The sequence below is a fragment of the Acinonyx jubatus genome, chromosome B4 (assembly GCF_027475565.1).
Source record: "Acinonyx jubatus isolate Ajub_Pintada_27869175 chromosome B4, VMU_Ajub_asm_v1.0, whole genome shotgun sequence".
In the NCBI taxonomy this organism is placed as follows: domain Eukaryota; kingdom Metazoa; phylum Chordata; class Mammalia; order Carnivora; family Felidae; genus Acinonyx; species Acinonyx jubatus.
This window is the reverse complement of record NC_069387.1, coordinates 79,128,054-79,155,838: the sequence shown is the minus strand read 5'-3', so window position 1 is coordinate 79,155,838 and position 27,785 is coordinate 79,128,054. Positions and strand designations below refer to the sequence as shown.

At 53.3% G+C, this 27,785-nt stretch overlaps 1 protein-coding gene across 3 annotated transcripts; it reads right to left on the bottom strand.

Moving 5' to 3' along the window:
• Positions 1 to 240: 240 nt before the first annotated feature.
• On the bottom strand, positions 241 to 27,785 carry PDE1B (phosphodiesterase 1B). Of its 3 annotated transcripts, XM_027036361.2 has the most exons (16): positions 27,581 to 27,785; positions 27,368 to 27,490; positions 10,957 to 11,070; positions 9,416 to 9,598; positions 9,153 to 9,219; positions 8,689 to 8,805; positions 6,387 to 6,527; positions 5,878 to 5,978; positions 5,643 to 5,768; positions 5,416 to 5,517; positions 4,198 to 4,318; positions 3,814 to 3,895; positions 3,375 to 3,483; positions 2,767 to 2,897; positions 2,139 to 2,258; positions 241 to 1,640 (listed from the first exon to the last, which is right to left on the bottom strand). In XM_027036361.2, exons 2-15 carry the CDS (start codon positions 27,475 to 27,477, stop codon positions 2,155 to 2,157), a joined length of 1,608 nt encoding a protein of 535 aa, XP_026892162.1. In that variant the 5' UTR covers positions 27,478 to 27,490; positions 27,581 to 27,785; the 3' UTR covers positions 241 to 1,640; positions 2,139 to 2,154. The 3 variants fall into 3 exon arrangements, with proteins under 3 accessions (XP_026892162.1, XP_053082314.1, XP_053082315.1); XM_053226339.1 differs by lacking the exons at positions 27,368 to 27,490; positions 27,581 to 27,785 and adding an exon at positions 15,468 to 16,275; XM_053226340.1 differs by lacking the exons at positions 27,368 to 27,490; positions 27,581 to 27,785 and having other exon boundaries at positions 9,416 to 9,660; positions 10,957 to 11,069.

Here is a 27,785-nt window from a genome sequence, read left to right as displayed (position 1 = left end):
AAGAGGGAAGGCAAGATTCACCCTTGCTTACTGAAGCAGCACTCTGATGGAGAGAAAAAGAACCTGGGTGTAAGGTCCCACTTCTGCCATTCCTACTATGTGCTCTCAGGCAAGACCCCAGCTTACCCACCTACACATCAGATAGGGAGAACACCACCAGGATTTTCTCGAGCTTAAGGAGTCCGTGTACATGAAGATGTCCAGTGGACTTCTACCCAGTGAACACCAAACACATCCAGGCCTGGTCTCCCTTCTTTATTGATCTCTGGCTATAGCAGGGTTCTGGGAGACCCAGGGCAGGGGTGAGTCACATGCGTCTCTGCCCCACTCAGGGTGGGGTAGGAGGGACAAGTGGGTGGCAGGTCTGAGAGACCATGGATATGGACTTCACACGAACAGGGCCCACTGTACAAATGCATGGTTGGTATTTACAAGAAAGGAGGAGGGCAGTCACCTGGACTTGGACCTTTCCTGGGACAAGGCGGCTCAAGGAGCCTGAGGAGAGGAAGGGGCACAGGGCCTGGCTGGGCTGTCTTCAGGGGACACCCGGCAGCAGCCCTGAGTCCCTCCCATCTGCCTTCCACCCACCACCCTCCACTTGTCCCGGGGGAGGGGCCTCTTGGTGTCTGCAGCTGGGCAGGTGCTGGAAGGGGGAGGGAGGGGAGGGACCCGCTCTGTTAGCAGTGCAGGATTACTGGATTCTACGTCACCCTCCCCATGCACCCTTGACCCCAACCCAGCTGGTCTCTCCTGCCTGTGCTCCTAAGATGCATCCTGAAGGTGCTTTGCTGGGGAGACCTCAAAGCACTTTACAGACATTGGTCGGATGGGAGCCTCCTGGCCCCAGGGGAGGGGAAGGAGGCAAAGGGCTCAGGACAGCCAGGGTAGGTAAGTGATAAGCCCCAAGGGCCTAGACCAATCCCAAGTTCTTGAGGACCCCAGGGAAGGCCTCGTCTTTTCCCCCAGTCGACATTTCAGAATGGGAGGGAAGGAAGATTGGGATGGGGGCGGGGGGGCTGAGGATGGCGCTGAAGCAGTATAGGTCTGGGGTAAAGAGGATATCCCCCCTCATTCCCAGGCCCTAGAAAGGTATCATGCCCTGAAGGAGCCCACTCCCCTCTTCACACATAGGGCTCTGAAAAACCCCAGCTTTCTATCCTATTCCAGCCCCTCCCAGGGGAGGAAAAGGGGGACCCAGACCCGCCAGCTAAGATCTGGGGGGGGCTGAGGGAACCCCCCAAAATGTATTGCTTAGAAACTTGGAGGCAAAAAGGATGGGGGAGGGCCTGGGGGCTGGCATCTCTGACCCTCCCCTCTGGGCCCTGGGAAGCCTCCAAGAAGCTCCCCTCCCCCAGCCTGCCATCTGGCCACGGAGGGGGTGGGGCAAGTCCAGAGGCAGGGGGATGGGCACAGTGACCATTGGGACCCTAAAGTTCCCCAGTCTTGCTGCTGGGAAATTGAAGTGTGCCCCAATGGGTGTCGGGTGGGGAGGGGCCCTTCCCCCAACCCCACAATCTCTGGCATTTGGCCTTCGGGTGGGTTGTCTGTTCCTCAACCTCCGTGCTCCCTTGGAGCAGATGGGGGAGCCGGTCCCGATGGATGGTGCTGATGACATCGAACACTTTGGACTCACTGAGGACCTGGGAAAGAGGGAGAGGTCTCAGTGCTCAGCTCTTTGCCTTATCTCCAGCCTGACTCACCTTCTCCAGGTCCCCCCACTCAGTCCCATATACAGTTGCGCCCAAACCACCTTGCACAGGGTGCCCAGCCAAGGGTGTGGTGTTGGGGGATGGTTTTCGACCTCACAGAATCTTGTGCCCTGACTGGGCCCTGTTCCCGAACCCTCTCAGAGGTGCTACAGAGGCTGGCTGCTCAGGCCCTCCCTGTTCTGAGGAGCTTCCTCCTTCCTTCCTGCAGGGAGTGGACAGAGGGGGTGGGAGAAATTCCTTGCTTCCCACTCACACCCTGGCTCAGTTCTGTGTCCACTTCCTCCATTTTCCTCCCCGGAAAGAGTGAGGGAGAACTTCACATCCACTGAACCCCAGAGATGACCCTTCTAAGATGCCTTGTCGGACGCCCAGCTCTCCCTACTCCCTACAGAATCTCCAGACCCTCCCCACTCCACCACATAGGCTCACCGGGGCCAGTCCCAGACTAGTCCAGATTCCCGTTCTGGTTGTGTTCATCTTCAGCAGGGGAGGGCAGGGTGTCTTCCTCACAGGGGGACAGTTCGTCAATGGACATCTGGTTGGTGATACCTGCAGGGGACATTTAGGAAGTCAGGACCAGACCAAGAAATATTTTTCCCCAGAACCCAAGAAGTATATAGAGAAAAGTAAAGGATTCTCATGCATCCTTCCGCCTTCAAGATGAACTATACTCAACCCATGCCAACTTAGGGAGAGCCCCTCCAGCCGTGCTAACATTCACAACCTTCAATTCACCCATAAAGGAAGAGATTTCCCAGCCAAGGCCACCAAGTTACCCAAATCTAACGGGGCGCCATTTGCAGACCACAATATGCATGGAGTCCCTCGGGTTGTGGAATATGGCTGTTCTATCTTCTCTCTTGTCCCCGTTCTAGAATGATCCAGGCCAGTCAGCTCAATAGTCTTTCCTGGGATCTAACTTTAGTCTGATTAGCTCCATCCTCAATTCTGGGAGTCACACAAAGGGACGCTCCAGGGCTTAAGGAAAATGGTCCTGCTACTGCTCCATCAGCCACCCTCCCCACAAGGCCTCATCCCCGCTTCCAACGGTACCCACCACTTGCTGCCCGTTCCTTCCATTTCTGCTTGTTCTCCTGAATGTATTTGGTCCAGGTAGAGCGGAAGCTGACCACATCAGGGTTGGGGTCTCCCACTTCCACATCCAGAGAAGGCTGGCGCCACTGGAAGCTAAAGCAGGCCCCCCAGCTCGAGAGGTGAGACCCGGCCCACTCCAGAGCTGCCTTCACCAGCCCTCAGAGTGGAGGGGAAGGAAGACCAGGAGGAGGCTTAAGGAGACTTATCCTTCTCTCCCTTTCCTTCTGCTAGGAACCCCCAAGTCCCTGGCCCTCTTCACTCAATTTCACCCCTCCCTCTCCACACCTTCCCTCCTACTAGAAGGAAAATAAAAACAAGATTAGCAGAGAGGCAAGAGAGACAGAGCTAATGGAAGAAACAAAAATTGGTGGAGGGGACCACAGGTGCGGGTCACACCCTTCTGGTCTCATCCTTTCACCCCTGTGTGTGACACACATCAGAGACTCCCAAGTTTTGAGTAGCCTGCTTCTCCGCTGGCCCCACCATGGCTGTACCTCCTCCCTGGGCTCTCTGTGAGTCCCTCTTGCCTCCCCCAGAAGCAGGAGACCCGGCTACCCCAGCATCCCTCACCTGGGCTGGTTTTTAGACTTGGAGTCGTCATCCACCAGGGGTTGGACGCTCTTCTCAGCCACATCGGTCAGCACAGAGAAGGTGGGCTCCACAATGAAGTCAATGAAACCTGCAGGGAAGGGGGAGCAGGATGGACAGGCCTCACCTGGAGGGCTGGGCAGAGGACGGGGGCCTGTGTGGCTGGCACCCCCTGCTGCGTGGAAAATGGGGTAACCCGGGGCTGAGGAGTTCCCAATGGGGGCAGCCTTTGGAATAATGCCTTTCTGACCCTGCCTTTGCACCCCCAGGCCTTTCACCCGGGACCCCGTGCTCTAGCACAGGCTTACTCGATAGGAAGACTGGTTTTGAGGGATGGCAACTTGGAGCAACCCTGGGCCAGGCCGAGAAGGCATCCTCTCCCCTTCCCGGTACTCTCCTCCCTATGGGAAAGGACACTCACCAATCTGGGACTGCGCCACCAGAGTGGACGTGCGATCGCACAGTGGAGAGAAGGGCAGGCCCAGCTCTGCCTCCTTGTCACCCTGGGGAGAAGACAGGGCAGGGAAAGCTGGAGGGGGTGCCTCAGACTACCAGATCCGGGGTGAGGCTGGGGGAGTTTGGGAGTTGTGGGAGAAGAGGAATTTCAGCGCCTCTGGCCTGGAAATGGATGAGACGCAAGGGGAATGCAACTACAATTAAGCTTCTGGGAAAATGACATCTGATCCCACGGGTTTGGGATCAAGTCAGAAGTTGCAGGTAGCTGCACGAAGATCTGGAGGGTGGAGTGCGAACCTGGAGAACAAAGAGGAGAGAAGGACAGGGGTGGGTGAAGACGCCATGCTACCTGGCGGAAGAATTCCTCCATGAGGGCCTTGGTCCAGCGGCTGTGGACTGACCACTGCTTGGTTGGGTGGCTGATGTCAGCAGCGTGGAGCAGGAGAGACAGGGCCTTGGACTTGTCAATCCTGGTCAGGGCAGGTGGCAAGCAAAGGGAGACCAATCTTTTAGGATAAGGAAACCTGGACCATTCCTAACTTCCCATCACATGCATGTCCTTGGATCCTTGTGGGCAACTTCAACTGGTCCCTGAGATGACACGCATGCGCACGCACACACACAGGTACACACGCGCGTGCGGACACGCTCCTATACGTATAGGAAGCAGCCCGAGCTCTTGGAACCAGAGGCCCTGGGTTCGAATCCCCACTCTACCTACCACTCCCTAGCTGTGAGACACAGAGCAAGTTACTTAAAATCTCCATATTTCACTTTCCTCAAGGCTACCTGGAAATAGTAACAGAGTCCGCCCCACAGGGTAGTTCTGAGAATTAAATGACACACAACATACAGGCATTTAGTAGAGTGTCTGGCACGTGGTAAGTGCTGAGTAGTTATTATCTATAATAACATTAGTAACAATTATTATTATTATTACTGTTATATTATTATTCCCCGACAATGCCACACTGCACGCTGTCCCACGCAGAGACGCCGTACGGGACACACCTTCAGGACACACACACACACACAGTCTGTTCTCTCTTAAACGCATTTATAGACTCCCACCCACTTTTAAGCAACATTCAGCAATCACGGCATTTGTTCTGTGCTGTTTTTCTTTAACCTCGAATGATTCTCTCAATAGCCCTATTAGCAGAGGAACTGGCTGTAAGCCGTTGCAGGGAAGCCTGTCACTCTCACACTGCACAGAGAAGAAAGCGAGTCCAGAAAGGTTGCCTGATTTTGCCAACGTTCCAGGGAAAAGCTGTCCTGCAGGGGCTGTAACGTTCATTTCAGACTCCTGGCCCAAAGTGCTCTCCAGGAGACCGACAGCCTGGGCTGTACATAAACCCAGGGCCGTGGACACACACGTGTCACACACACACACACACACACACACACACACACACACAGGGCCACAGAGACAGACTCAGATACCTGGGACCAGGAGAGTTCCTACATCCAGGTAAAGACCTGGCACCCCAATTGCCCACATACGTGTCCCCATTTCACACAGCCCCCACTCTGGCCGCGTCCCGGTCACACCCCCACCAGATGTCACCTCTCCAGCTGCTGCAAGGCCGTCTTCATGCACTTCACTTGCTGGAAATGGCAGGACATGTCTGTGGCCAACACCATCTCGATGACCAGGGCCCGTAGCTCTCTGGATGGACAGAAGCAGAAAAGCGATTAGCCCCTACAGCACCCAGAGGCAGGAGGGCCAGGAAGGAAGAAGACAGGGTTGGGTGAGGGGTCTCTCCGGGACGGCCACTCCCGCCTTCGGCTCACACAAACTCATCCTTGGTGAGGTTGATGAAAATGTTCATCTCATCATCCTGCATCATTCGGAAGACAGAGCTGATGTGGTGATTCTCCAGCACGGAGCGATCATTGTACAAGATGGCACATTCTGACCTGCAAAGCCAAGGGGTCATCAGGCCCAGCTCCCTATAGGTGGTGACTCTGGTGACCACCCCCACCCCCACTTGGCCCCTCCTGCCCCTGCCACATCTGCACCCCTCACTTGGTCTGGATGTGGAAGCTGTTGGTCGTGCCTGTGTGCTCATAGTCATGGATGGCTGCAGCAAAGACGATGGCTAAGACCTCGATCTCGGACAGGCAGTGCTGGGAGAAAGGGACAGGATGAGAGGGGTCTGACCCCTGCCCTTCACTGCCCAAAGACCTCCACACCAGGCTATACACTCAGCCCACCCCTTCCATTCTTCGAGGCCAGCTCTTGGGCTAAGACGGCAGGTTTCTCAGCTCCCAGAATGGCGGAATGCCCTCCCTTACCCCACCATGCAACACTCCCACTGCATCCCAGCACACATCGCCAGCATTGCCCATGAAGTTATGGTCCACCCAGGAATTCTCTAGAATTGAGTGAAGTCCAATTTGACTTTGTAAAGACTTTGAGATACCAAAGGCAAAGAACCAAAGAGACAGAAAGGGAAATGGGAGTACAGTCTGGACTTCCCAGTTCTGCAGCCGGAAGACCCTAAACCACGGAAGAATGATCTCCTGGGCACCTACCACCATCCCTGTGCGGAGCAAGAAGCAATGGACTGTCTGGGTAACATCTGCTGCATGGATCTGGTTGTGGTAAGGGTTCTTGTACTTCCCATAGCCTGTCTCCAATGCATCCAAGAAAGTCATCAAAAACACAGTGGGAATCTGCAGTGGGAAGGAGAAAATCGAGGATCTGCAGGAATGGCCCGCAGCCGAGGACTGACATCAGCAATGCCGCCTGTCTACAGGAGGCAGTGGGGCCCAGGGAGAAAGCACGAGCTCGGCAGTCAGGTGAACCTGGGCTCACACCCCACCTCCACCGCCTGCTGGCCCTGTGACCTTGGGTAAGCCACATGCCTCCGATACTTCATTGCAGAATGAAGATAATACCACCTACCTTGAATTTAATGAGATAAGTACAAGGCACTTAGTAAGTGCTCTCTAAAGAGTAGCTGTAATTATTATTATTTCCCTGGGGATTTTTAAGAAAAGAAAACTTCCCTCCTATCTTCCAACCACCCCATCCCATCCCCAATCTGAGACCAAGGAGAGAGGTTCAGGGGAAAAAATAAGATGACCCTTCCAGACACACCCACCCACCCACACACACACACGCAAGCACCGGGAGCCAGAGCTCTGTCCAGCTATTGTGAGTTGTCTCTGTATATGCCCTTGGAGCATGCCTGCCTCCTTCAAAGGCTCAAGGCTCCCAGAGGGCAGGGCTGGTGTCTGCACCAGTCTCCCTGGATCTGCTGAGGCTGTGAGGAGAGCGAGGTTCAAGACTGGGGCAGGCTTCTGTAGAGGTGAGCAATAGTGAGGAGACGTAGAAGATGCACCACTAATCAGTCAGACCCTAACATCTCCCACCCCCACCCTGGAGGGCTGTGCCCCAAATTCAGGGAATTTTAAAGGACCGTTTCCATGACAACTGCCCTTGCTTCTGCGTTGCCATGGTGTCCCTGGAGGGAAGGGAAGGGACGCAGGGGAGGGGCTGGGTGCCCAGGAAGGGAACGTGGAGCCTGACAAGGGCGGCTCCAACTGGAATCTCTGCCCTGAGTGAACACTAAAGCAGGAAGTGCCCCTCTCTCTCTAATTGCCTTGGCGCACAGTGGACTGGGGCTGGGCCAAACCCAACCTGATGCAGTTATTCTCGGGGTCCCTCAAAACCAGTCCTTCCAGGCAAGGAAGCAAAGTTTAGGAGAACCTGGCGTCTGGAGTATGTCTGAGAGCCAGTTTGAAGAAACAGGAGCTGGGAAAAAGCTTAGGAAAAGGAAGACCCTGCTGTTCTCTGGCCTGGAGAAGGCAGGATTAGAAGGAAGAAAATGAGGCTGCAGAAGGACTGGCCTCAGGAAGGCACCGAGGAAAATCTCAACTGAGCATCTCAGGAAAGTTCTGGAAACCTTCTTGAGAGTTGTTGTAAAACGAGGAGTCAAGGGTCAAGGAAAGGCTCACACGCACCAAAGGCGCATAACAGTGAAGCAGAGGCAGAGGACGGTTGGACGATCTTCCAAAGCCCTCCGAGAAAGGTCCCTCCAACTAGACCCCTTTGTCCCCAGCCTGGCCCCCTCAGAACATTCATGTTTTCCTCTGCTCTAACATCTAGGCCCACCCCCACCTAAGCGCTGGCCAAATATTCCCAATGTGACCCTTCAACCCCTTTACCCTCCAACTCCAAGTGTGGTTTTTCCACATGGAAGTGGTTTTTTCCAGCCCCTATTCCCCAAAGACACTCTCCCCTGGCACAGAATCTGGAGAGGACTTTAATCCCGTATTCTTTGTGGTCAGCCAAGCTGAAGAACAAACGGAGTTCACACACCCTCCCTCCCCTCAGACAGCCCCACCCAGCCTCACCAAGAGTTGATCCTCTCCATAAAACTCCCTGGCCAGAGACTAGAGTTGAGGGGGAAGGGAAGGAGTGGCCAGGAAACAAATGGAGAGACTCTAGTCCCAAGGGCACAGGCTGACAGCATCTGGACTCTAGGCCTCGGGTGTCCACAGGCAGGAGGCAGGGTGGCTGACACAGGGAGCTGAACCTCGGGCCAGCCTGGAGAGGACAAGTTATGAGAAAGAAGCAAAGCGGGAGAGAGCAGAACCCTAGGCTGGAAGGTTGCAGACCTAGAATCTTCTCCTCGAAAACAATAAATGAAGTCAGAAGCTCAGGATGGAGCAAGTGAAAGAGAGGCTGCGCGGGTGGGCACAGGGACACTTCCCTGATGGTGAGACTGAGTGAGGGAGCCTGTGGGACTTGCTTGTTGGGAATCTTCTAGAATAGGAGTGATGGGAGCCGAGAACCCTGCCCAGGAAGAGGGGTCCGATGCTGCCCAACCTTAAAGCGGCTGATGAGGTTATGCCGAGTCAGTAACTCAAAAACAATGGTCCTCAGGGCGTGGTCATCTGCTGCCCGGTTCAAGGAGAAGACGTCAAAGCACCAGAGGTCCAGGTTCTGTGGAAACAACAGACTAGGCAGGGAGACTCCCAGGGGAGCTTCCCAGCCTCCGCAAGGGTTACAATTAGACTTCAAGGAGGACTTCCCAATGTTTACAGAGGCTTGGGAAGCAGGAAGACAAAGACGTGGTGAAGCGGGGCCTCCTTCTTCTCAACACATCTCTCAGTACAGAGGGGACAAAAACGTAGGAGTTTGCCTCTGGAGTGGGCAACATGTCGTTTTGAGGAGCATGGGAATGGCAGTTAAAAGGGAAAGCAAAAATCACCCCATGAAGAGTCGGAAAGTCCCAATGAGCATTCCATCCCCCACCCTTCTTCCTCTTTCCCAAAAACCCGGGGGGTCACCTTGAGACAGTTGAGGACCACAGTGGAATAGGTGGGGCCCACAGAGGTATACGTTCTCCGGAACATCCTAAGGGCGAATGATGAAAAGAAGCGCAGGTAAGAAAGTTTGGGAAGTGGGGTCTGAGTGGGGCAGGCTGTGAGGCTGCGCGCTGGGCGCAGGGGGGCCACGCTGGCGGTCCGGTAGGGGCCCCGGAAGCCCTGGGTGTCTGGGGGACAGGGTCACATCTAGAGGCAGAGGGAGGCTGGGCATGGGCGGGCCTCACCGTTCCACAAAGATGCCGGCCTGCACGGCGTGCACGATGCTGCGGAACTTGGGCTTCTCCTCCGCTCGGCGGCCTTTGGCCCGGGCCTGCTGCGTGAAGGTGGAGGCCAGCCAGTCCCGCACCTCCGAAGGCACAGCATCCGACCGCAGCTCCTGCAGCTCATCCTCCGTGTCCAAGATTTGCCTGAGGCCCCGGAGGGGGAGTCACAGAACAAAGACAGGGGGTGCTTCCACAGCCTAGAGACGCTGGGTCCAGCCACACCCCACCGCTCAGCAACTCTCCTCGCTCCCTTCTCTGACCCTCCCTTGCCTTTCTCTCACTACATTTTTTTTTTTAACGTTTATTTATTTTTGAGACAGGGAGAGAGGCAGAGTGCAAGCGGCGGCAGAGGGGCAGGCAGAGGGAGACGCGGAATCCGGAATCCGAACCGGGCTCTAGGCTCCGAGCTGTCAGCACTGAGCCTGCCGCGGGGTGGGGCTCGAACTCACGAACCGAACCGTGAGATCGTGACCTGAGCCGAAGTCAGAGGCTTACCGCTTAACCGACTGAGCCACTCAGGAGTGCTCTCTCACTACATTTTTTAAATGTCTGTCTCTTTCTATCCGATGCCTCCAATAATGAAACAGCTCACTATGTGAGGTAGTGAGCCTCCCAACTCTGCAAAGTGCTCAAGCAGAAAATGGACCGGGTACCGCCTTGTCAGGGAGCCTGGAGACCGGCAGCACTGTCCAACAGAAATAAAATGCAAGCCACACATAAGTAATTTGAAATTGCTTAGTAGCCATATTAAAAAAGTAAAAAGAGGAGTGCCTGGGTGGCTCAGTCGGTTAGGTGCTGGACTTTGGCTCAGGTCACAATCCCCCAGTTCGTCAGTTCAAGCCCCACGTTGGGCTCTGTGCTGGCAGGCAGCTCAGAGCCTGGAGCCTGCTTCGGTTTCTGTGTCTCCCTCTAGGTCTGCCTCTCTCTCTCAAAAATAAATAAACATCAAAAAAAAATTAATAAATAAAATAAAATAAAAAAGTAAAAAGAACCAGGTGAAACTCATTTTAATGATAAGGTTTCTTTAACCGAATACACCCAAAATATTAGCATTTCGATGTGAAGTCAACAAGTATATTGAGATATTTTACAATCCTTTTTCTCACTCTTTGAAAACCAGCGTGCATTTTACATATACACACACGGCTCAATTCATACTTGAGCTCAACAGCCACCTGTGACCAGTGGCTCCCATCCTGGGCAGCACAGGTCTAGAGGGATTCCTCCCCCACCCGCCAGGCAAGAAGGTTAGGACCACATGAGCTTCAAGGTCCCTTCCAGCTCGGAAGGTCTTCTCTCCTTGGTACCTGTGTCTGTCTCTACCTCTGTTACTCCCTATCTGTTCCTCTGCTTCTTTACCTCCATGACATCTCTATCTACAGTTCTGCTCTCGCATCCTGCTCCGGCCCTGGCACGTGTCTCTGTCACCAGCTTTCTGTCTTACTCCCAACCCTGGATCACTGTGCCTGTCTGGGATCTTCCTGTGTGTGCAGCTCTCTCACCGTGTCTCGTCTATATAGACGGCCTCCAGGAGAGAAGCTGTGTACTCCAGGTTTTTCTTCAGTTCCTCGATGTTCACTTCCCCATTCTCCAACTGCTTCACCATGTAGCGCAGCCTGTGGGGGGTGGGTACGCAGAGCCCGGTCAGACGCTGCTGCTACCTTGTCGTGGTAACACAACACCCTCTGATGGGGTGCATGTTACAGACCCAGCCTCAGTCTTCCACAGATCATTACTCTTTCTAACAGTAAGTATCATAGCTAGTGTCTCTCATCCCAGGCTATTGCCACTGCCTATTTTAAATTTATCTACCCCCAAAGTTTCACCCTGGGCTTTTTTCTGGCCCCACCATCCCCACCTATCTCTGACCTCTCAACACCTCCCTTCAGTCACTGTTTCCTGAAAACTCTGGCTCAGACTGCCCCGGACACAGCACCATTAGGCAGGTACAAGCCCCTGGGGCAATGTTTTGGGGATGATCTGTTTCGTAGCCTGGATAACCAAGAGCTGAGATTGCCAATTTCCCCCAGAAGAGTGAGCTGTGGGGTCAACAGCAAGCAAAAGAGCCCCCGAGATTCTTCCATTATGTCCCTTGGTCATGGCAGGGAGGGGGGTACATGTCCACAACCCCTCCGTCCCTGTCAGGGATGGCGAAGACACAGAACAAAGACCAATCTGAATGCTTTCGCCTGGCCTCACTCCATCCAGGCAGAGCTAATGGATTATGATTCCTGAATCCATCAACCCGGACAAAGCAGGATTAACCCCTGCCTCCCCAATGCTGTGCCAAAGAGAAGCATTGGCAATGTGTGACTGTGCCCATCCCCAACCTCTGCCCCACAGCAGCTTCCCCCAGAGCCAGAGTGGTGGGAGTGAGGTCATGGGTCTCACTTACGGGATGCTTTGCCTGAAGGTACAATCCCTCATCTTTTGCACCCGCGAGTGCTGGGGGTCAGTGATTAAGTGGGAGACTTCTTAGAAGTCCAGCGAGTCCAGCCCAGGCAGCCACAAAGCCAACAAAACTCTGACTTCAGATGGTGATTTTAAAGAAAGCAAAGAAACATTCCCCTCTCACTCTTTCCCCCAGCTCTGCCCTGCCTCGCCTAAAACCAAGGTCGGGGGTGAAATGGTGGCCATGACACTTCCCCACTGAGAGGGGCTTCAGAAACCCAAGGTCACCCTATGAGTCAGGAAGGAGAAAAGAATGAGTCAGGGACCAGAGGCTGAAATTAGCATCAATTCCCAGGGATGCCGGGGAGGGAGAATAATGGTACTCCTGAACAGAAGCGGCTCCAGAATCCTGGGGTCTCAGCAGCTTTGGAAAGGGGGTGCCCGAAATAGCCAGCCACAGGGAGAGTCACAGGCCAACTCTCACCTCAGGAGCCAGCAGTCCTGATGAAGACAGAATGCAAATGGGGCAGAAGGGAAAGGGGGAAAGGGAAGAAGAAAACAGTTGAGGACGATGCGGCAGCTTCCTCAGTGGATGATCTTCAAACCCCACTTCTGACCTTCCTGCTGCATGTGCAAATGGCAGGAAAGAAGCCAGCTTCAGTAAAGCTGCTGCCCCAGCTAGGGCTTCATTAGGGAGGTGGGATAGAGGCTAGTCAACATAAAAGGCTTTCCAGCCAATGAGCTGGGAAGGGGGACTGAGCCAGCCTCTCCCAGACTGCTAACCCAGAGATCGCAGAACAAAGAGGTTCGCTCCGCCTCTGGGCCTTTGGAGCCCAGGCACAAGCCAGGGCTTCCCTTTCCTGGTCAGTCCCTGTGGCCAGGGACCCTCAAATCTGGGGACACACAACCCAAGAAGAAAGAAAAGCCTCTGGTCTCATCTCTCTCCTGGATTCCCGCCCCAGCCCTCATCTTCCACTTTGGTCAGCCGTTTTTAAAACCCAAAACTAAACTCACCAAAGTTCTTCCACTTCCTTTCTCGACCCACCTCTTGAAACATCCCAGCACAGGCTCCCAAAGTGAACAGCCAAGCCCACGCGTGTTCATTTGCATGTATTCGCATAATCGTTAGCAGTGCCGCCAGCTCTACATTTTAAAAAGTGATTTCTCCCACATTATCTCATATTATCTTCACAATGGGCCTAGAGGGAGGGAGGGAGTTGGGAGGAAATCGCTACCCCTATTTCCGAGGCAGAAACCGAGGCTGAGTTCTGGGAGGCAGGAATCCTGGATTCAAATCTATCACCTCTTGGCTCTGAGCCCTTGGGCAAGTCACTGACTAATTCTCAATCAGGAGCTATCAAAATGTGGCCTGCAGACCACTGGCATCAGAATCACCTGGGCTACTTGTGAAAAATTGAGATTCTAGGTCCCCCTGCACACCTACTGACCCAGGATTTCTGAGGTCATGGTCCAAGGATCTGCAAACATGTTTAACAAACACCCAGGATGGTTCTCCTGCACACAGAAGTTTGAGAACCTTTCTTTTAGAGCCTCTTTTCCTTCATCTGTAAAACAGTGAAGATAATGATAAACCACCTGTGAAGGGCTGTCAACAAGAGAACTAAATGAAATAATGTGTGCGAAGGGCCTGACACACAATGATGGGTGTCTATAAACGTGATGTGAATCGGAATGAACTGACCAGCATCACGCTGGCCCCACCCCAACCAGCTCACCCACCGTTGCCTTTGAATCCAACAAGCACCTGCCTTCTCCATCCCAAGTCCGGGTGGTGAAGGGTGAGTCTAGTTTGGATGGAGGCTGGTGATTAGGAAGCCCCCTAACAGGGGAAATGGGGCAGTGAACATGGCCATGATCTCTCCTTCATAGTGACAAACCTCTCGTGGGCCACACAAATCACCTGATGAGGGAGGTTAAGTGACTGGCCCAAGGTCACACAACTTGTCAATCTCAGTCAGGCGGGCAAGCCCACGACTCACTACTGGAGCCTAGCTGTGCCCCGCACACCAAAGGTGTTGGGCAGAAGGAGCTCCAGCATGTAACTTGCGTGGAGAGAGGCTGGAACCCATTTCATCATGGCTCCTCAGTGCGCCACCAGGAAGTGCTCGTGTCTGTCGGCCCATAGCAGCCTGTAAGCACCTTAGCGACGCTAACAGTGACTTTGCTTATTCTGCTGCTATACCCAGCGCAGCACCCAGTACGTGCTCAGTGAATGTTCGTTCAATAAACAAAAGAGAGAGGGGGCAGAGGAATCAGGTGCGGAGTTATCTGCCAGAGCTCACGATGGAGATCTCTGAGGCAGGGCTTCTGAAACTCTAATGGAGAGCCTGCAGAGAAGAATGAAGTTGTGGCTGGCTTTAACACACCCTTCCCTCCAAGTTCCTCCTGCCTCCCCCTCTAGATCTTGCTCTTTTATAGCTTCTGGTGAAATCTGAACCTGACATGATCCAGACACCAGAAGGAACGGGGAGGGAGGGACGGAAAGATTAAAGAATACATTTGACAAATGGGGAGTCCAAGAAGGGGACCTGGACTCGGGCAGCTAGAAGGCTCCAGGTGCTGGACGTCACCCTCCTGAAGTCCTCTATCTCTCCCACACCACCCTTCCAGCCTGGCAGTGGCCTCTCTGGTTCTAAAGTCCTTCAGGGCTGCGGAGTTAGGATCTCCCCAGACCTGCCCACAGCCCTCACCTCAGCATTCTGCAGGAAGTCCCACTTCTCCACCTATGGCAGTATCATTCCACCCCCTCTGGTTCGGTCCTCAGAGAGTCCAGGAAAGGGTCCCTTTCCCTGCACAACAGGATGCTCACCCCTGTCCAGTCCTCATCCCGGCCTAAGGAAAACTGGAAGCTTCCCCAGCAATCCTTCCACCTCCACCCCTAGCCCTGTTTCACCACACCCGCTTCTTTCTCCTTTCCCTTCAGCCCCTGCGCCCCAGGAAAAGTCTCAGACCCTGACCCCTGGGAAGCCCCAGTCTCTCCCAGCTCTAGGCAGCTGAAAGGGAAGGCTCAGGGCAGTAACAATCCCAACACCCCAGAAGAGCTCAGCTTCCCCAGCACTTCATTTCTTTGGATCATCATGGCTGATGATCTGGCCCTTTCCAAAGCCCCCTGTATTACTTCCAGCAACCACACTCCTAAAAAAATCACTGTGAGTGGGCGCTTAGGACAGGACTGCCTCAGGTCAAAGGGCTAGGAGTTGGGAGAAGAATCCTATTTCCCTCTGGGGTTCTTAAGACCAGATGAGGAGATTTCAGAGGAATGTGAGGTCCTAAGGATGCTGGGGTGAGGAGAGAAAGGGGGGAGGCACTGCTAAGTCACCTGCCACCGTTAATAGGAAGCAAAAGAAAGGAAGAAGGAAAGAAACAAAGAAAAGGGAGATGGAAATGGAAGGAGAATAAGGTGAAGGGTAAGATAGATGGTGTAAAAGGTGGAGAAGGCCACACACACACACACACACACACACACACACACACACCCCACATATGGGGGCCATCAAGTCTTGATCCCTCCCCCTCCACCAAAGTACTAGTGGTGGACCCACAGCAACCTGTCCTCCTTCTCCTCCTCCCCCCCTCTCCCCTTCTCAGCCCTGGTGCCTACCTGAGGATGGGGACCTGGAGGTGGCTCCTTTGCACAGGAACAGGGTTTGCCATGGGAATCAAAGTGTCCTACTTCAGAGTTATCAAAATGCCGCCCCCAGGGCCCCAGGGCCCCTGAGGGGAATGACTCCCTCTTGGGCCCAACTTCCTCCTCCAGGTCTCGGCAGAACTGAGGCAGAACTGAGCGACTGACCAGAGAGAACTTTGGGGAGGGGAACAGGAGGGGCCTGACGGGAGGAAGAAGGGAGTGATGAGACAGAGAAGCAGCCCACAGCAACTGGGTGAGAGGCCACGGGAAAAGTTTCACATCTGAATCAGACCGAAAACAAGAATCTGTTCTCAGAACAATCCCAGAAAGGACAGAAATAGCACAGTCCAGCCCCTTGTTCTGAGGAGGTGGGGCTCCTCTTTGGGGAGAAGGGGTTAGCAGAAGGCTTAAGGGTACAGGGCCAGGGACCCACCCTGAACCTGTTGTGGAGAGGAAGTCCGCCCGTGGGAGGGGAAGGGACCCTGCAAGGGCCCCCTGGAGGGGCTAAGGCAGATTCAGCTCCCTCCCAGGGTCTTCCTCCGGGGCCATTCTTCAAAATGAGCTTTAACCCACCTGAAAGGACAGAAGCAAGACAGCATGAGAAGCAGAAACTACAGGGGAGGGGCTTATGGAAGCCAGGAATCAGGGGAATCCTCACCCAGAGACCCGCTCAAGGGGGAGGGAAGGCCCTGCCCAAGCAGTGAATGAAAGTCGGGAGGACTCGCTCATAGAAACGAAGAGGTTGGGCAAGTTACTTTCCCACTCCCAGCCCCCTCCCCCACCCCCCACCGTGGTCTCATCTAGAAAACGCGTACTGGGGGATAACTGTGAATGAACTGGGGAGAGGCCAGTCCAGCCCAGAGGGATAAGAGAATTGATGGGACGGCCTAGGACGGGCCTGGGACCAGGCACCCCCCTACCCCCCAACCCTTCCGCCTCCAGGCTTTGCTCTCGCTCAGGTTGGGGGGCAGAAGCCGGCCTCTGCGGCGCGAAGTGGACGTGCGCGTACAGCCCCAGCCCGCCTCCCGATTGGCTGTGAGGTGACGTCACCGATACAAGCGCACCAGGGCCGCGATTGGTCAGCTGAGGGGCCGGGCGGGGCCGAGGAGGAGAGCCCCGGGTGAAGACAAATGCATCCAGGGAAGAGTCCCGCGCGACTGCCTTCTCCTTAATCCAGGGTTTAGAGCTGGGGATAATGTGGAGATGAGGAAAGGGGACTAGTGGGGATGAGTATGACAGGAGAAAGGGAAAAGAGAAGAAACAGACCAAGAGCTAGGATTTTATGACGGGAAGTCTTCCCCCCCGCCAGCTCTATCCCCCAAAAGCGGAGAGAAATTAAAATACTTTGTCACTGTGCCAAAACCTTGAAGGATTATAAACAAATGAAGTTTGGGAACCTGCTGTTTCTCAGCCTCACTGAGCACTGGGACAAGTGGAAGTGGGCTTCAACAGCAACAGAGGAATGGAGGTTAAATATCTACAAGTTGTTTCCTGGCGTACGTCCCGGTAGCCATGAAGCGGGACTGCTGCAGATTTTGGAAAAAAGGAAACCCTCTCTGGGCCCATCTCATTCTCTCTGCTCTCCCAACACACACACACACACACACACACACACACACACACACACACTGGTGAGTGTTTTTTAGAGAAATAAAGGACTAGACCCAAAGTCAGAGACCCAGAACTTGACACCCAGGGGATGAGGGACAAGTCACTGGCCTGGCCTGTGGACATGCTTGCTTGGAGGGACATGGATGGGCTAGGAGTGGAGGAAGGTGGTAGCCAGCTGCACACAGCCTGGAAAACCAACAAACACCAAGCCAGGGCAGCTCCCCCACCCCCCACCCCCAACTCCAGGCCCTGCCACGTCAAGTACACACGAACCTCAACCCTCCCACAGAAAGGTGCAGGTTTCTTTCCCTCTGCTCTCTTGTTCAGTAAAACCAAAGCTGGTGGGACAAGTGACTGCTGACCACCTCACCCCACATACATACATGCTGCATCATCCCAGCATGTATCCCATACCTGCTCATCCCAGCCTGGCATTATTATTAACTGTTCCTAATAAGGAAGGATATTGGCCAACCACCACCCCTTCCTGGGGAGAACAATTTCACACATACCCACTCACCTACGCATCTACAGACACCCCACACTTCTGTCTGAGCTAACGAGACTTCCCTGCGTGGAAGGCAGAGCATAGATAGGATGACCCCAGCAGCGTCCAGCATGGGCTTTCCTTTAGTCCTTAAATTTAGTTTAAAAATAGCAAGGAGCACAAGCATAACGCCTCCCTCCCAGGATTTTTCCCAGCATTCCCCACCTGCACTGAATAGGAGTTGGGACAGGGGGTAAACCAAGAACTGGAAACCCTGCCTCTGGTCAGAGGAGTGTAAGAGAGGGGGTGGGGATGGGGGAGTGGATGAGAGCAGGGGTGGAGGTGGGGAGGGTCAGGGAAGGGATTAACTGGCTGATGTCAGGGCTCCAAAATCTCAGAAATTGAAAGAGCCAAAGAAATCACCTACATCCAATGGAAAGAGGACATGAATTAAAATCAGGAGACTTTTGCCTAGACTTTGTCACCATGTATGACCTTGGGCAGGACCCTCTGAGGTCTTTTCGTTGTCTGTAAAATGGGGACGTAATATGTGCTTCACAGAATTCACACAAGGATCAAATGAGATCGCATGAGAGCACCTTGCAAACTATAAAGTGATACATGAAGGTCACAGATTATTCCTTAGCCCAGAGCTTTATTTAGTTAGTTATTTGTTCAGCAAACGTTCACTGGGAGTCCTCCATGAACAAAGCCTCCTATGCTCACCCTTGTACCCAGCCGCCTGGTGTGGAAAAGCCCCAGTCACCCTGCCACCACCACTCCAGATGTTTAGGGCTTCTCCCTGGCTCCTGAGTCCACAGGGGCCAGGAGGCAGTCAGAAGCAGAAAGTGGCGAAAATGCAGAGCGCTCCAGCAACCAAGAACAACCAGATCTCTACCTTCCCCAAGCACTGCTGCTCCCCTCACTCCCCTGGCTTCCCCCATTGCTATACAAGCAGCCTCAGTTCTGGCAGCTGGCTGGGCACGGTGGCGGCGGGGGTGGCTCTAGGGATAAAAATAGCCCCCCTGGTGGCAGAGCTGGGGTGCCATCCTGGGAGGCGGTGGGCCTCAGGTTGACATGGCAGCGGTAGTAAGAGATCTCTAGGCACTGGACGGAGGAGCTGGGTGGAGGGAGGGTGGTGGAGGGCGGCAGGGAGTGGGAGAAGAACAGAAACCAAGAGAGTGCAGGGAGAGGAGGAGGAGGAGGAGCAGTGGGGACTAAGGGGGCAGGGAGGGAAAGAAGAGAGATTTGAAAGATGCTGAAGAAGAGGGTCTGGGGAAACACTGAAGCAGAGGTGAAGGGGCTGGCCCCAACCCATGTTGTGTCTGAAAGTACTCCTCCTCTGCCTCCTGACCAGAAGCCGTTTCTAACAGGTGTTCCTAGCAAAAGCCCAGAACAGCTCAGATCAGATGAGGAAGAGGGTAACCAAACAGCTCGAGCCTCAGCCCAGACCAATAAGACCCCAGATATCCCAGTTCCCAGCCCAGCCCAGCCCACAAATGAGTCACCTCTCCCTGAGGCTTCAGCCCTTCAGAGAAGGAGGAACTGGGAGGGGTGGGCAACAGAGTCCAAGGAAGGCTAGCTAATGAGCGAGGAGGCTCCCAGGACCCAATCCTTAAGATCTCTCTCTCTTTCTCGCTGCCTCACTTGTCCCTCCCTCCCTGCATTGTTTCATTCGGCTCATTAACCACCTCCATGTGGACCACCCCACCAGCCCTCCCAACCACATCCCAGCAGATGTTCCAGCAGATGCCCTGTGTCCAGGGGGCCTAGCAGATGTTGAAGGCGGCCTGGGATGGGAAAGTGAGCTGGAAGCTTGGAAAGGGACTGACTGCAGGTGTGATACTCCAGCGTGGCACAAAACTGTGGACTAGCGAGATTGGAGCCTAGTCCCAGCCCTGCCCCCCAACCTTACCAACCATCTCTAGGCATCACTTTCCTCTGCTGAACATTTTTAAAAATTTTTTAATGTTTATTTATTTTTGAGAGAGAGAGAGAGAGAGAGAGAGAGAGAGAGACAGACAGAATCTGAAGCAGGCTCCAGGTTCTGAGCTGTCAGCACTTGCGAACTATGAGATCATGACCTGAGGCAAAGTCCACGCTTAACAGACTGAGCCACCCAGGCGCTCCCTCCTCTGAACATTTTATGATTCTCAGATTCAGTGCCTGGGTTGGAGGCACTCAGGAAACAAGATGCCTGGGTCTCGATTCCCTGATTCAAGTTCATCCTTTCTGAGTAGGTCACCGCTTCCCCAACTCATCCCTACCCTGATGTAAAAGGAGGGAGATGGTTTTCTTCTTTATCACAGGAACGTCACATTCTAACCTCCATGAACTTTCCAGGAAGTTCTCCTGTGTATCTCTGTTTATTCCATCTTGCTGCAATCAAAACAACAGTCAATCTTCTGGGCATTTCAAGAAGGAACAGAAAGGAAGAGAACAACCAGGACACAGAAGTCTTTAGGGTGAGTCTGGTACAATCTGATTTATAATATTTCTTCAAGACTGGAATTTCTAAAGCTACTGTTTGGTAGATATGGTCCGCGTTTAGGGAGCTTGGCGACACTGTTGGGATGTGTGCTCATTCAGCTCAGGCCCCAAGAAGTTTCCAAACAAGGTGGGCCTAGAGGAGAGAGCCAATCACATTAGATGTGGAAGAGCTGATAAACAGGGGAGCAGGGAAGCCAAGGAACAGGAAGGAAAGGGATGTTTCTCTAGCCCTCGGGTCTTGCCTGCCAAAAAAATCACTAAGCCCCCCGGAAGCTAAGCTCCCTTCCCAAAACTAAATGGTGCCAACAGCAGCTGGCAGCCTAATCACGCCACTGCAGCCACAGTAATTATTTGCAAATCTGACTTCTCTTTGCAGCTATGGAATCTGCTGACCAAGGACCCAGGCTGTATCCAACAGCACCACCTGAAGCACCCCCTTTCTCGCTCTTCTCCCAGCCCCCTCCCCCCGCCCAGGTCACTCCCTGGATATACCCTACCCTTTTCCCACCAAGCCTGCTTCTCCACCAAAACCTCATCACGGCTCCCTCAGTGGACTCCTGCCAGGTCTAAGATGCTGAAGTCGAATCCTAACCTGGTGTTTCCTTCTCAGACTCACACAAATGCAGCAGGAGCTAAGGGGAGAGAAGCCACTGCAGGATAAAGGGGGGCGGAGGGGTGGATATTCAGGACAAAGGGGCAAAAGCACCTGCATTAGGGACCTCTCGGCATTGAATGGACAACAATGAATGTTTTTTTCCCTTCGCCCCCACTAAATAGCCCCAGGATGCTCTCCCAGTTCCCGGGGACCATTAAGTCTTCCTCTCTAGTGGAGGGTCTCATTATCTAACAACTTCCCATCTCTTGGGTGTCTCCCCTGCACCCCACCTGCTGCCCTGGTTTTGTCCCTTTTTCTCAGTCCTGAAGAGGGTTGGAAAATAGCTACTCAACTTCCGTACCTGAGAAAATCAGCCCCCTGAGATCCAAAGGCAATTACTTGGCTTCCTCCCCAGGGAGGCTGGGAGGATGAGGTCACTGAGAAGGCAAAAGAAAGGCGGTGCGGAAGGTGCAGAATACAGCCGTTGAGGCTGGACTCCTAACGTGGTCCCAAAGGGCGCCTGCAGCAAACTCACCCTGCACTATCACCACCACTCCTGGGGGCAGGGAGGGGGAAGAGGAGGGGGAGGCCCCAGGGATGGCCTGGCCCCTGGCCAAGGTGAGAAAGGGGTAGGAGAATTGAGGGCCAGAGAAGCCAGGTCAAAGGGAATAGGGAGAGAGGAAGTGGGACAAGAGAAAAGAGCAAAACGCACCCCAGCAGAGAAAAACAGGAACAAAGGAGGGAAGGGACAGAGGAAAGGATGCAAGAAAAATAAAAGAGGAGGAAAGCAGAGGGAGCAGAGGAGCCGGAAACAAATCCTCGATGATTCCTTTACAGACGCACAAGAGAGGGAAAGATCTGTTTCAAGGTCCCTTGCTCCTCCATCCCACTCAGATGGGAGCGGCCAAAAAAAAAAGAGGGGAAGATAGGAAACAGCTAGCCACTTCATTGACTTCAGGGGCTCCCTGGACAGCGGGCAGGTATAGAAAGGGGTCTAGAGAAGTCTAGGCTTCTCTTCTGCTGGGTCTCTCACCTGGCCTTCCAGTACCGGTACATCACACCTCACCATCCTCCCCTTCCTCCTGGCAAATGCAATCTCCACTGTAGAATTTCCTCTCTCGGTCTTTCCAACTGGCCTCCTGGGGCCTCTGGGCAAACAAAGTGATATTTGCGTTCTGAGAGACTTTAGAGATTCTCTAGTATAGGATGTGGCATACCTGATCATATCACTCCCAACAAGACCTAGAAATTTAGGATAAATGCCAGAGAAGAGTTTCTCCAATGCTCCCAGAACTCGCCAGTGGCAGTCCCTGGGCTCCCCACACCCACCATGTCTTAGAACTACAACTGGCCCATCCACTTCTAGCTTGACCCACTGGGAAAAGGGGTGATGGGCGTTAAGTCCTTCTCTTTTCTTTTGACTTCGGTGTCCCACATCCTTTGTAAGACAGCCAGCCTGCAACCCCACTCAGTCTTCTACTGTCTAAGCTCAGACACCTGTCTCAACCCTCCAGACAACCATTCATCAAGACTCTTCCAAATCATGTCCCAGACACCGGGACTTCAACCCATTAAGTAATTCATATTCCTGCTTCTTGAATCTTTAGCTTTCCCCCCCATCCAAGCCAACGGTCACCCATTCGTTCCCCCTGCCTCTTCACACAGCAAGCTCCGCAATGCTGAAAGAACTCCAGACTTTGCCATCTACAAACCTTCACGTGGATGGTATCAAATGAAGAACTGAGATCAGAGGGACTACGTGTGACTTCAAAGGTCATGCAGCTACTAACTGGCGGCATGGGCACATGAACTCCAACTCAAGTCTCCCACCATTCCCTATGTTCTTCCACCACCACCACTCGGCCATGCTCGTTCTCTCCAGCCACCCGCTCCGACCAGAGGTTTGTGAAGTTCTTCCTTTGGTCTAAATTGATGTCCTCCCTCCCTGCACCTCCCTTTCCCTTACTGCAAGAGTTTTTCACCTTCTACCATCGAGATGCCTCACTCAAGACACAGCTGATGAAGGAAATGGAAAGACGGGAGGTATTGGTGAGACAGGGGGCTAGAAAACCCAGGAAGGAGAGATTCCCTTTGCCATGGTTGGAAATAAAAGAGGGACTTGGGCTGATCTGAGGAGGGAGGCACTAAAACTCATCCCTGCCAGGGCCTGGGAGAAATGGGGCTTTTTCTCCAGAGATCCAGGGAGCCACAGTTTATCTTGCAATCTTCACAGCAGCCCCACAGCCATATGCAGAAAAAGGAGGACGGCTGCACAGCTTTCAAAAACAGTAAGAGCCACTGAAGATCACTCTGTGGGTCACATACAAAATGAGGACACAAGGGGGGATAAACCAATCAGTGAGGCACCCAGTCCAGTCCCTCAGCTTCCTCCGACTGCCCTTTTCATCTCCCCAGTATTGTAAAAAAAAAAAAATGTTAGTGTATCGCAGACACCTACACAAGATCACACATACTTAGTATCCCATTACCTACATGCCCACGCGCATGCACACACACACACACACACACACACACACACACACACTCATCATCATCATCATCATCATCATCATCATCATCATCTCATTCATACATAGGACAATTTCGGGTATTCAGGGAAGTGCATGCCTTCCCGACATATTTATCATCACAAATGCCGTTTATAAATATGAAAACAAAGAGGCATCCTCATGGAGGTCTGACTCCACAAGCTGCCCCCCCTCCACAACCTTCACCCAGACACATATGTACCCATGTCAGGCATTACAGTTTTATCCTCATACATCTCATCCACACACCCAAATAACGTTTCTGTATCCTCTCTGCAACTCCTTCAGTTCCAGGCTCCGTCCTGAGGTCCTCAAACCCCACGCCTTTCAAACATCGCCTTCTCAAAACACAACACCATCTCCTTTTCCTCCATCCCTATTTCCTGCTACCCCACCCCCTCCACCCACATGCAGGAACACACGCACCACAGAATCAGAGACAGAACTGGGCCCCGTGACATGTACACATATACTCATTAATTCATTTGTTCATTCCTTTTATTTAATGGCATTTATTGAGTGCCTATTATGTTTCAGGTACCACACTAGACTCTGATGAAACAAAGAAGACCAAAACTAATGCCCAGCTGGGTCCTTGTCCCAGCTCAGCCGTAATGACCTTGAACCACAGCTTAGGACATAGCACCTAGATCTGGGGAGTCCTGAGTCCATGTGAAGAAAGAAGAGGAAGTGATTGTGTTTATACTATCCCAAAGGAAAAGGGAAGTTCTGTCTGTAAAATTCCAGGAGAAACTGGGACAGAGAGAAGAAAGTGATGCTTGTACTATCCTGGGAGAAAGAGAAAGAATTCATTTCTATGCTTTTCTTGGTGTCTAGGCCCCCTCAGAGGAAAAGTTTAGGCAGAAACTGAAGTGGTAGAGCTTTACCACTTGGATGGATGTAGCAAAATGAGGAACAGGGTGCCTTATCCCCTCTCCACTGCACTTCACTCCAGATTACAAACTCCATAGGAGCAGGGACCGTCTACTTTGTTCACTAGTATATCCCAGCCTCCAGCACGTCACCTGACCCTCAGGAGGCACTCAATTAATAGTTGTTGAATGAATGAATGAGCTAAGGATGGCAAGCCAACCAATCTCTGTTCACAGATTTTCTTGATTCACAAAATACACAGAAAACCTCCTTCTACTGACCCTACCCTACACTCCTCAAGGCCCTCTCATCTCAGAGAAGGGTAGGCAGTCCAGTCAAATCCTTCACTCAGGGTTAGAGGTACTCACCCTGCTCGACCCATCATCTCCAGACTGTCCATCCCAGCCTCTCTTGTGCCTCCCCTCATGGGTCTGCGCTGTTAGGAAAATTTTCCTGCCAGGTAGAGGTGAAATCCCATAGCTAGAGACACTTCAGCTCATAGCTTCCAGATTTTAAGTTAATCTTTGGCAGAGTCCTACTGTGGGAAACAGGAGTCCTGGATGCCCTTCCCAAGAAGAAACTGCCCTGCACAAGGAGATTCATTGATGGGCTTTGTATGGGCTTTGTAACCCAAGGCAAAAACACCAGACCCAGCCTCCCTGAATGGAGGACTCCCTCTAGATGTCCTATATCAGAAATTTAAAGGATATGAGGCGCCACCTGGGTGGCTCAGTCGGTGGTTGAGGGTTTGGAGTGACTTCAGCTCAGGTCACGATCTCACAGTTCACGAGTTCGAGCCCCGCATTGGACTCTATGCTGACAGCTCAGAGCCTGGAGCCTGCTTTGGATTCTGTGTCTCCCTCTCTCTCTGCCCTTCCCCTGCTCACGCTCTGTCTCTCTCTCTCTCTCTCTCTCTCTCTCTCTCTCTCAAAAACAAATAAACATTAAATAATTTTTTAAAAAAGAAACTGAAAGGACAGTTGGGGGGCTGGGGGGATAGGATATGTTGTGTAGAGGAATCAAGCAAGGCCTTTATACATATGTCTCCATTTCTATTCAGAACCCACTCATGGGATAATCATGTCCATCCCCCTCTTTCCACATTCAAGCCTCCCCAATATTCAAACAGGGCCAAATCCAATAAGCCATCAACTCGGGATCTACCTTGATATCAAAATCTTTCTCTGCTCTGAGAAAGGGAGATCAAGAATCTATTCCTGGTGACTGATAATATGAAAACAGGGCTTTTCTGGATAAGTTATGACATGCAGCTAGCACTCTTAAGAACCAGACTGCTGACAGGAGTGAAGACCAGAATAATTCAATCAATAAGACTAGCGATCCCTGTCCACCATGATCTCCCATAAGGACATCTCAGCTAATGCAGTCTGTAGGGGCAGCTGCTTCAATTCCCTTCTTTCCCTGGACTTCAGTGCCTCCTCTGGGGATCCTCTTCTCTCACCAGTGAGCACTTCTCATAGTCAAGGAAGAAAGAGCAATTTTCTTCTAGGAAAGACTTTGGGTTAGAAAGGTGTGGGAGACAGTGAACAGGTAAAACCCACTCTCTTGCAGGTCTCATTCATTACCTGGAAAGGAGGCAAGGAAAGTATATGATGAGCTATAAGCACTATGGGGAAGCCGTCCTGGGACACCTTGAATTCTCTAATGTATGAACCATGAGGTCCCTTCTTTGCCTTTCCACCGCTTCCTTACCTGCCCACCCCCACCCCAACCCTGGCTTAGTCACCATTAACAGAGCACCGTCTTCTGTCAAAAATCACCCAGTGCTCCTCCCAACAAAAATCAATTCAATCCGGTTTTCCATTTCTTCATCCCAGAACTCATTCCAAGGCTGCGCTTCATAGAGCCCAGCAAATTGCATTGGCTGGAGGCAGCAAAGGAGAGGAACTGAGAAGCACATTTGGATGCCAAGCCTTGTTGCCCACTGTGCCTCAGTTCTCCCTAAGCCCTCTCCGAGCAGCTACAGTATAAATCAGACAGACCCACCCAATATCAAGGGGTCATCTCATCACCATAGATATAGTATTTTAAAAACAAAGCAATCACTAGCATCCATCCATCTCCTACCACCATCTCTCCCGCTGCCAGAACCCAGTAAATGGAAAGCTTCAGTGCTCACTATTGAGGATAATGGGGAGGAACTGGGTTTCAGGGCTATGGTTCCCGCATTTCCTCACCAAACATCTCCAGCCTTTTTCCTGGGACCATTGGGAGTCATATCAGGGAGAAGGACACCTTCCCTTGTTCTCTGATTAAGAATCAACAGACTGCGGAGATTACCCGATGGCGTCTGACTGCGAGATAAACATGGTGCATGGTCTGTCTTTGACCCAATCCTCTCCTCCTCTGAGGAACAGAAAGAAAAGTTGCTTCCCTCTCCTGGGACCAGAGTATGGGACACCTGAGTCCCTTGTTTCCCTGTTTATCCATCCTCCCCCATGCCCTTCTCCTGCAACAACAAGAAAAGATGCCTAAATGTGCTTGGAGATCCTTGGGAGATCATATAGCAACAAAAAGGTTTTGACAGTTACCTTATCCCTGTCAATCAATTTTTTTTCACCACCACCACCACCACCACCACCGGGGGCTCCCAGGTAGGGGCTCCACCCCCCTCTTCCAGATCCCAGCTGGGTCCCCCATCATTACTGTGCACAGTGGATTTCCAGGCCCCAAGAGAAATGAGGGGCTCAGGTACGGGGCGCCCCCCATCCCCACCCCCTGAAAGATGCAGGAGGCTGAAACCACCAATCCCAACGGAGACCCATATGACCCACAGGTTGGCACAAGTATCCCCATGCACTAGATCTGCAGCTGTGTGCCATCACTCTACACACATCTGTGTGTCCCACGGACCCTCATGCACACACGTGTTCTCACATCTGCACGACCCTGCACACGGATACGTGTGAGTCAGCCTGGCACCTCCCGAAAGCTGCCCGTCTGCAGCCCTGCCACACGGCGCATCCCGTGCCGCCTCTCCGCGCTGCGTGTGTCCCCCGGGGGGTCCACCGGCACGGGCGCGTCGTTAGCTTTGCAACTCCTAAACCCTCTCCAACCGGCCGACTTGCTCCGCACATGCCTTTTGCACATGTGGCCTGGCCCTGCGCGTCAGGGCCGCGTATTTCCTCGCACCTGCCAACATGTGTGCCGGAGGGAATCCACCAGCCCGGCTCCAGCTACCCACCCACCCCCACCCCCTTCCGGGCTCCCTAAGATCCCTTCCCCCTACGCCCGGCCGGGGACTCACAGCGAGCGAAGCTTAATCCACATCTTCTTGCTGGGGGCTGACTTCAGCTCCAGGGGTGACGGGCAATCCGACTCCAGCATCTCGGGAGGGCTGCGGGGGGACAGCTCCATGCTCAGCCTCAATCTATGGAACCGAGGGAGGAGACGGCACCGCGGCTCAGCCTCAGCCCCAAGCCGGGAGAGCCCCTCACCGCCCGCCCCAACCACTTCCCACCTGCGGCTGGCGCCGACCAGCCAGGCCGGGATCTCCGGGCTCGGCCCAAGCTGGCGGAGCTGCAGTTCCTGCGGCTCCTGCTCTCGCGCTGTCCAGCCGAGCTCTGGCTCCCAGTCCGAGCCCTCCGCGCCGCCGCCGCCGCCGCCGCCGCCGCCGCCGCCGCCGCCGCCGGGGCCGCCTCCTCTGCTCTCTCCTCCTCCCCCGG

Coding starts and splice junctions, on each gene's coding strand:
- PDE1B (XM_027036361.2), bottom strand. CDS start 27,477: ATGGAGCTGTCCCCCCGCAGCCCTCCCGAGATGCTGGAGTCGGATTGC. Junction 6,528..8,688: donor ACCTCATCAGCCGCTTTAAG/GTTGGGCAGCAT, acceptor TTCCCACTGCAG/ATTCCCACTGTGTTTTTGAT. Junction 5,979..6,386: donor TGCTCCGCACAGGGATGGTG/GTAGGTGCCCAG, acceptor CCTTTCTCCCAG/CACTGCCTGTCCGAGATCGA.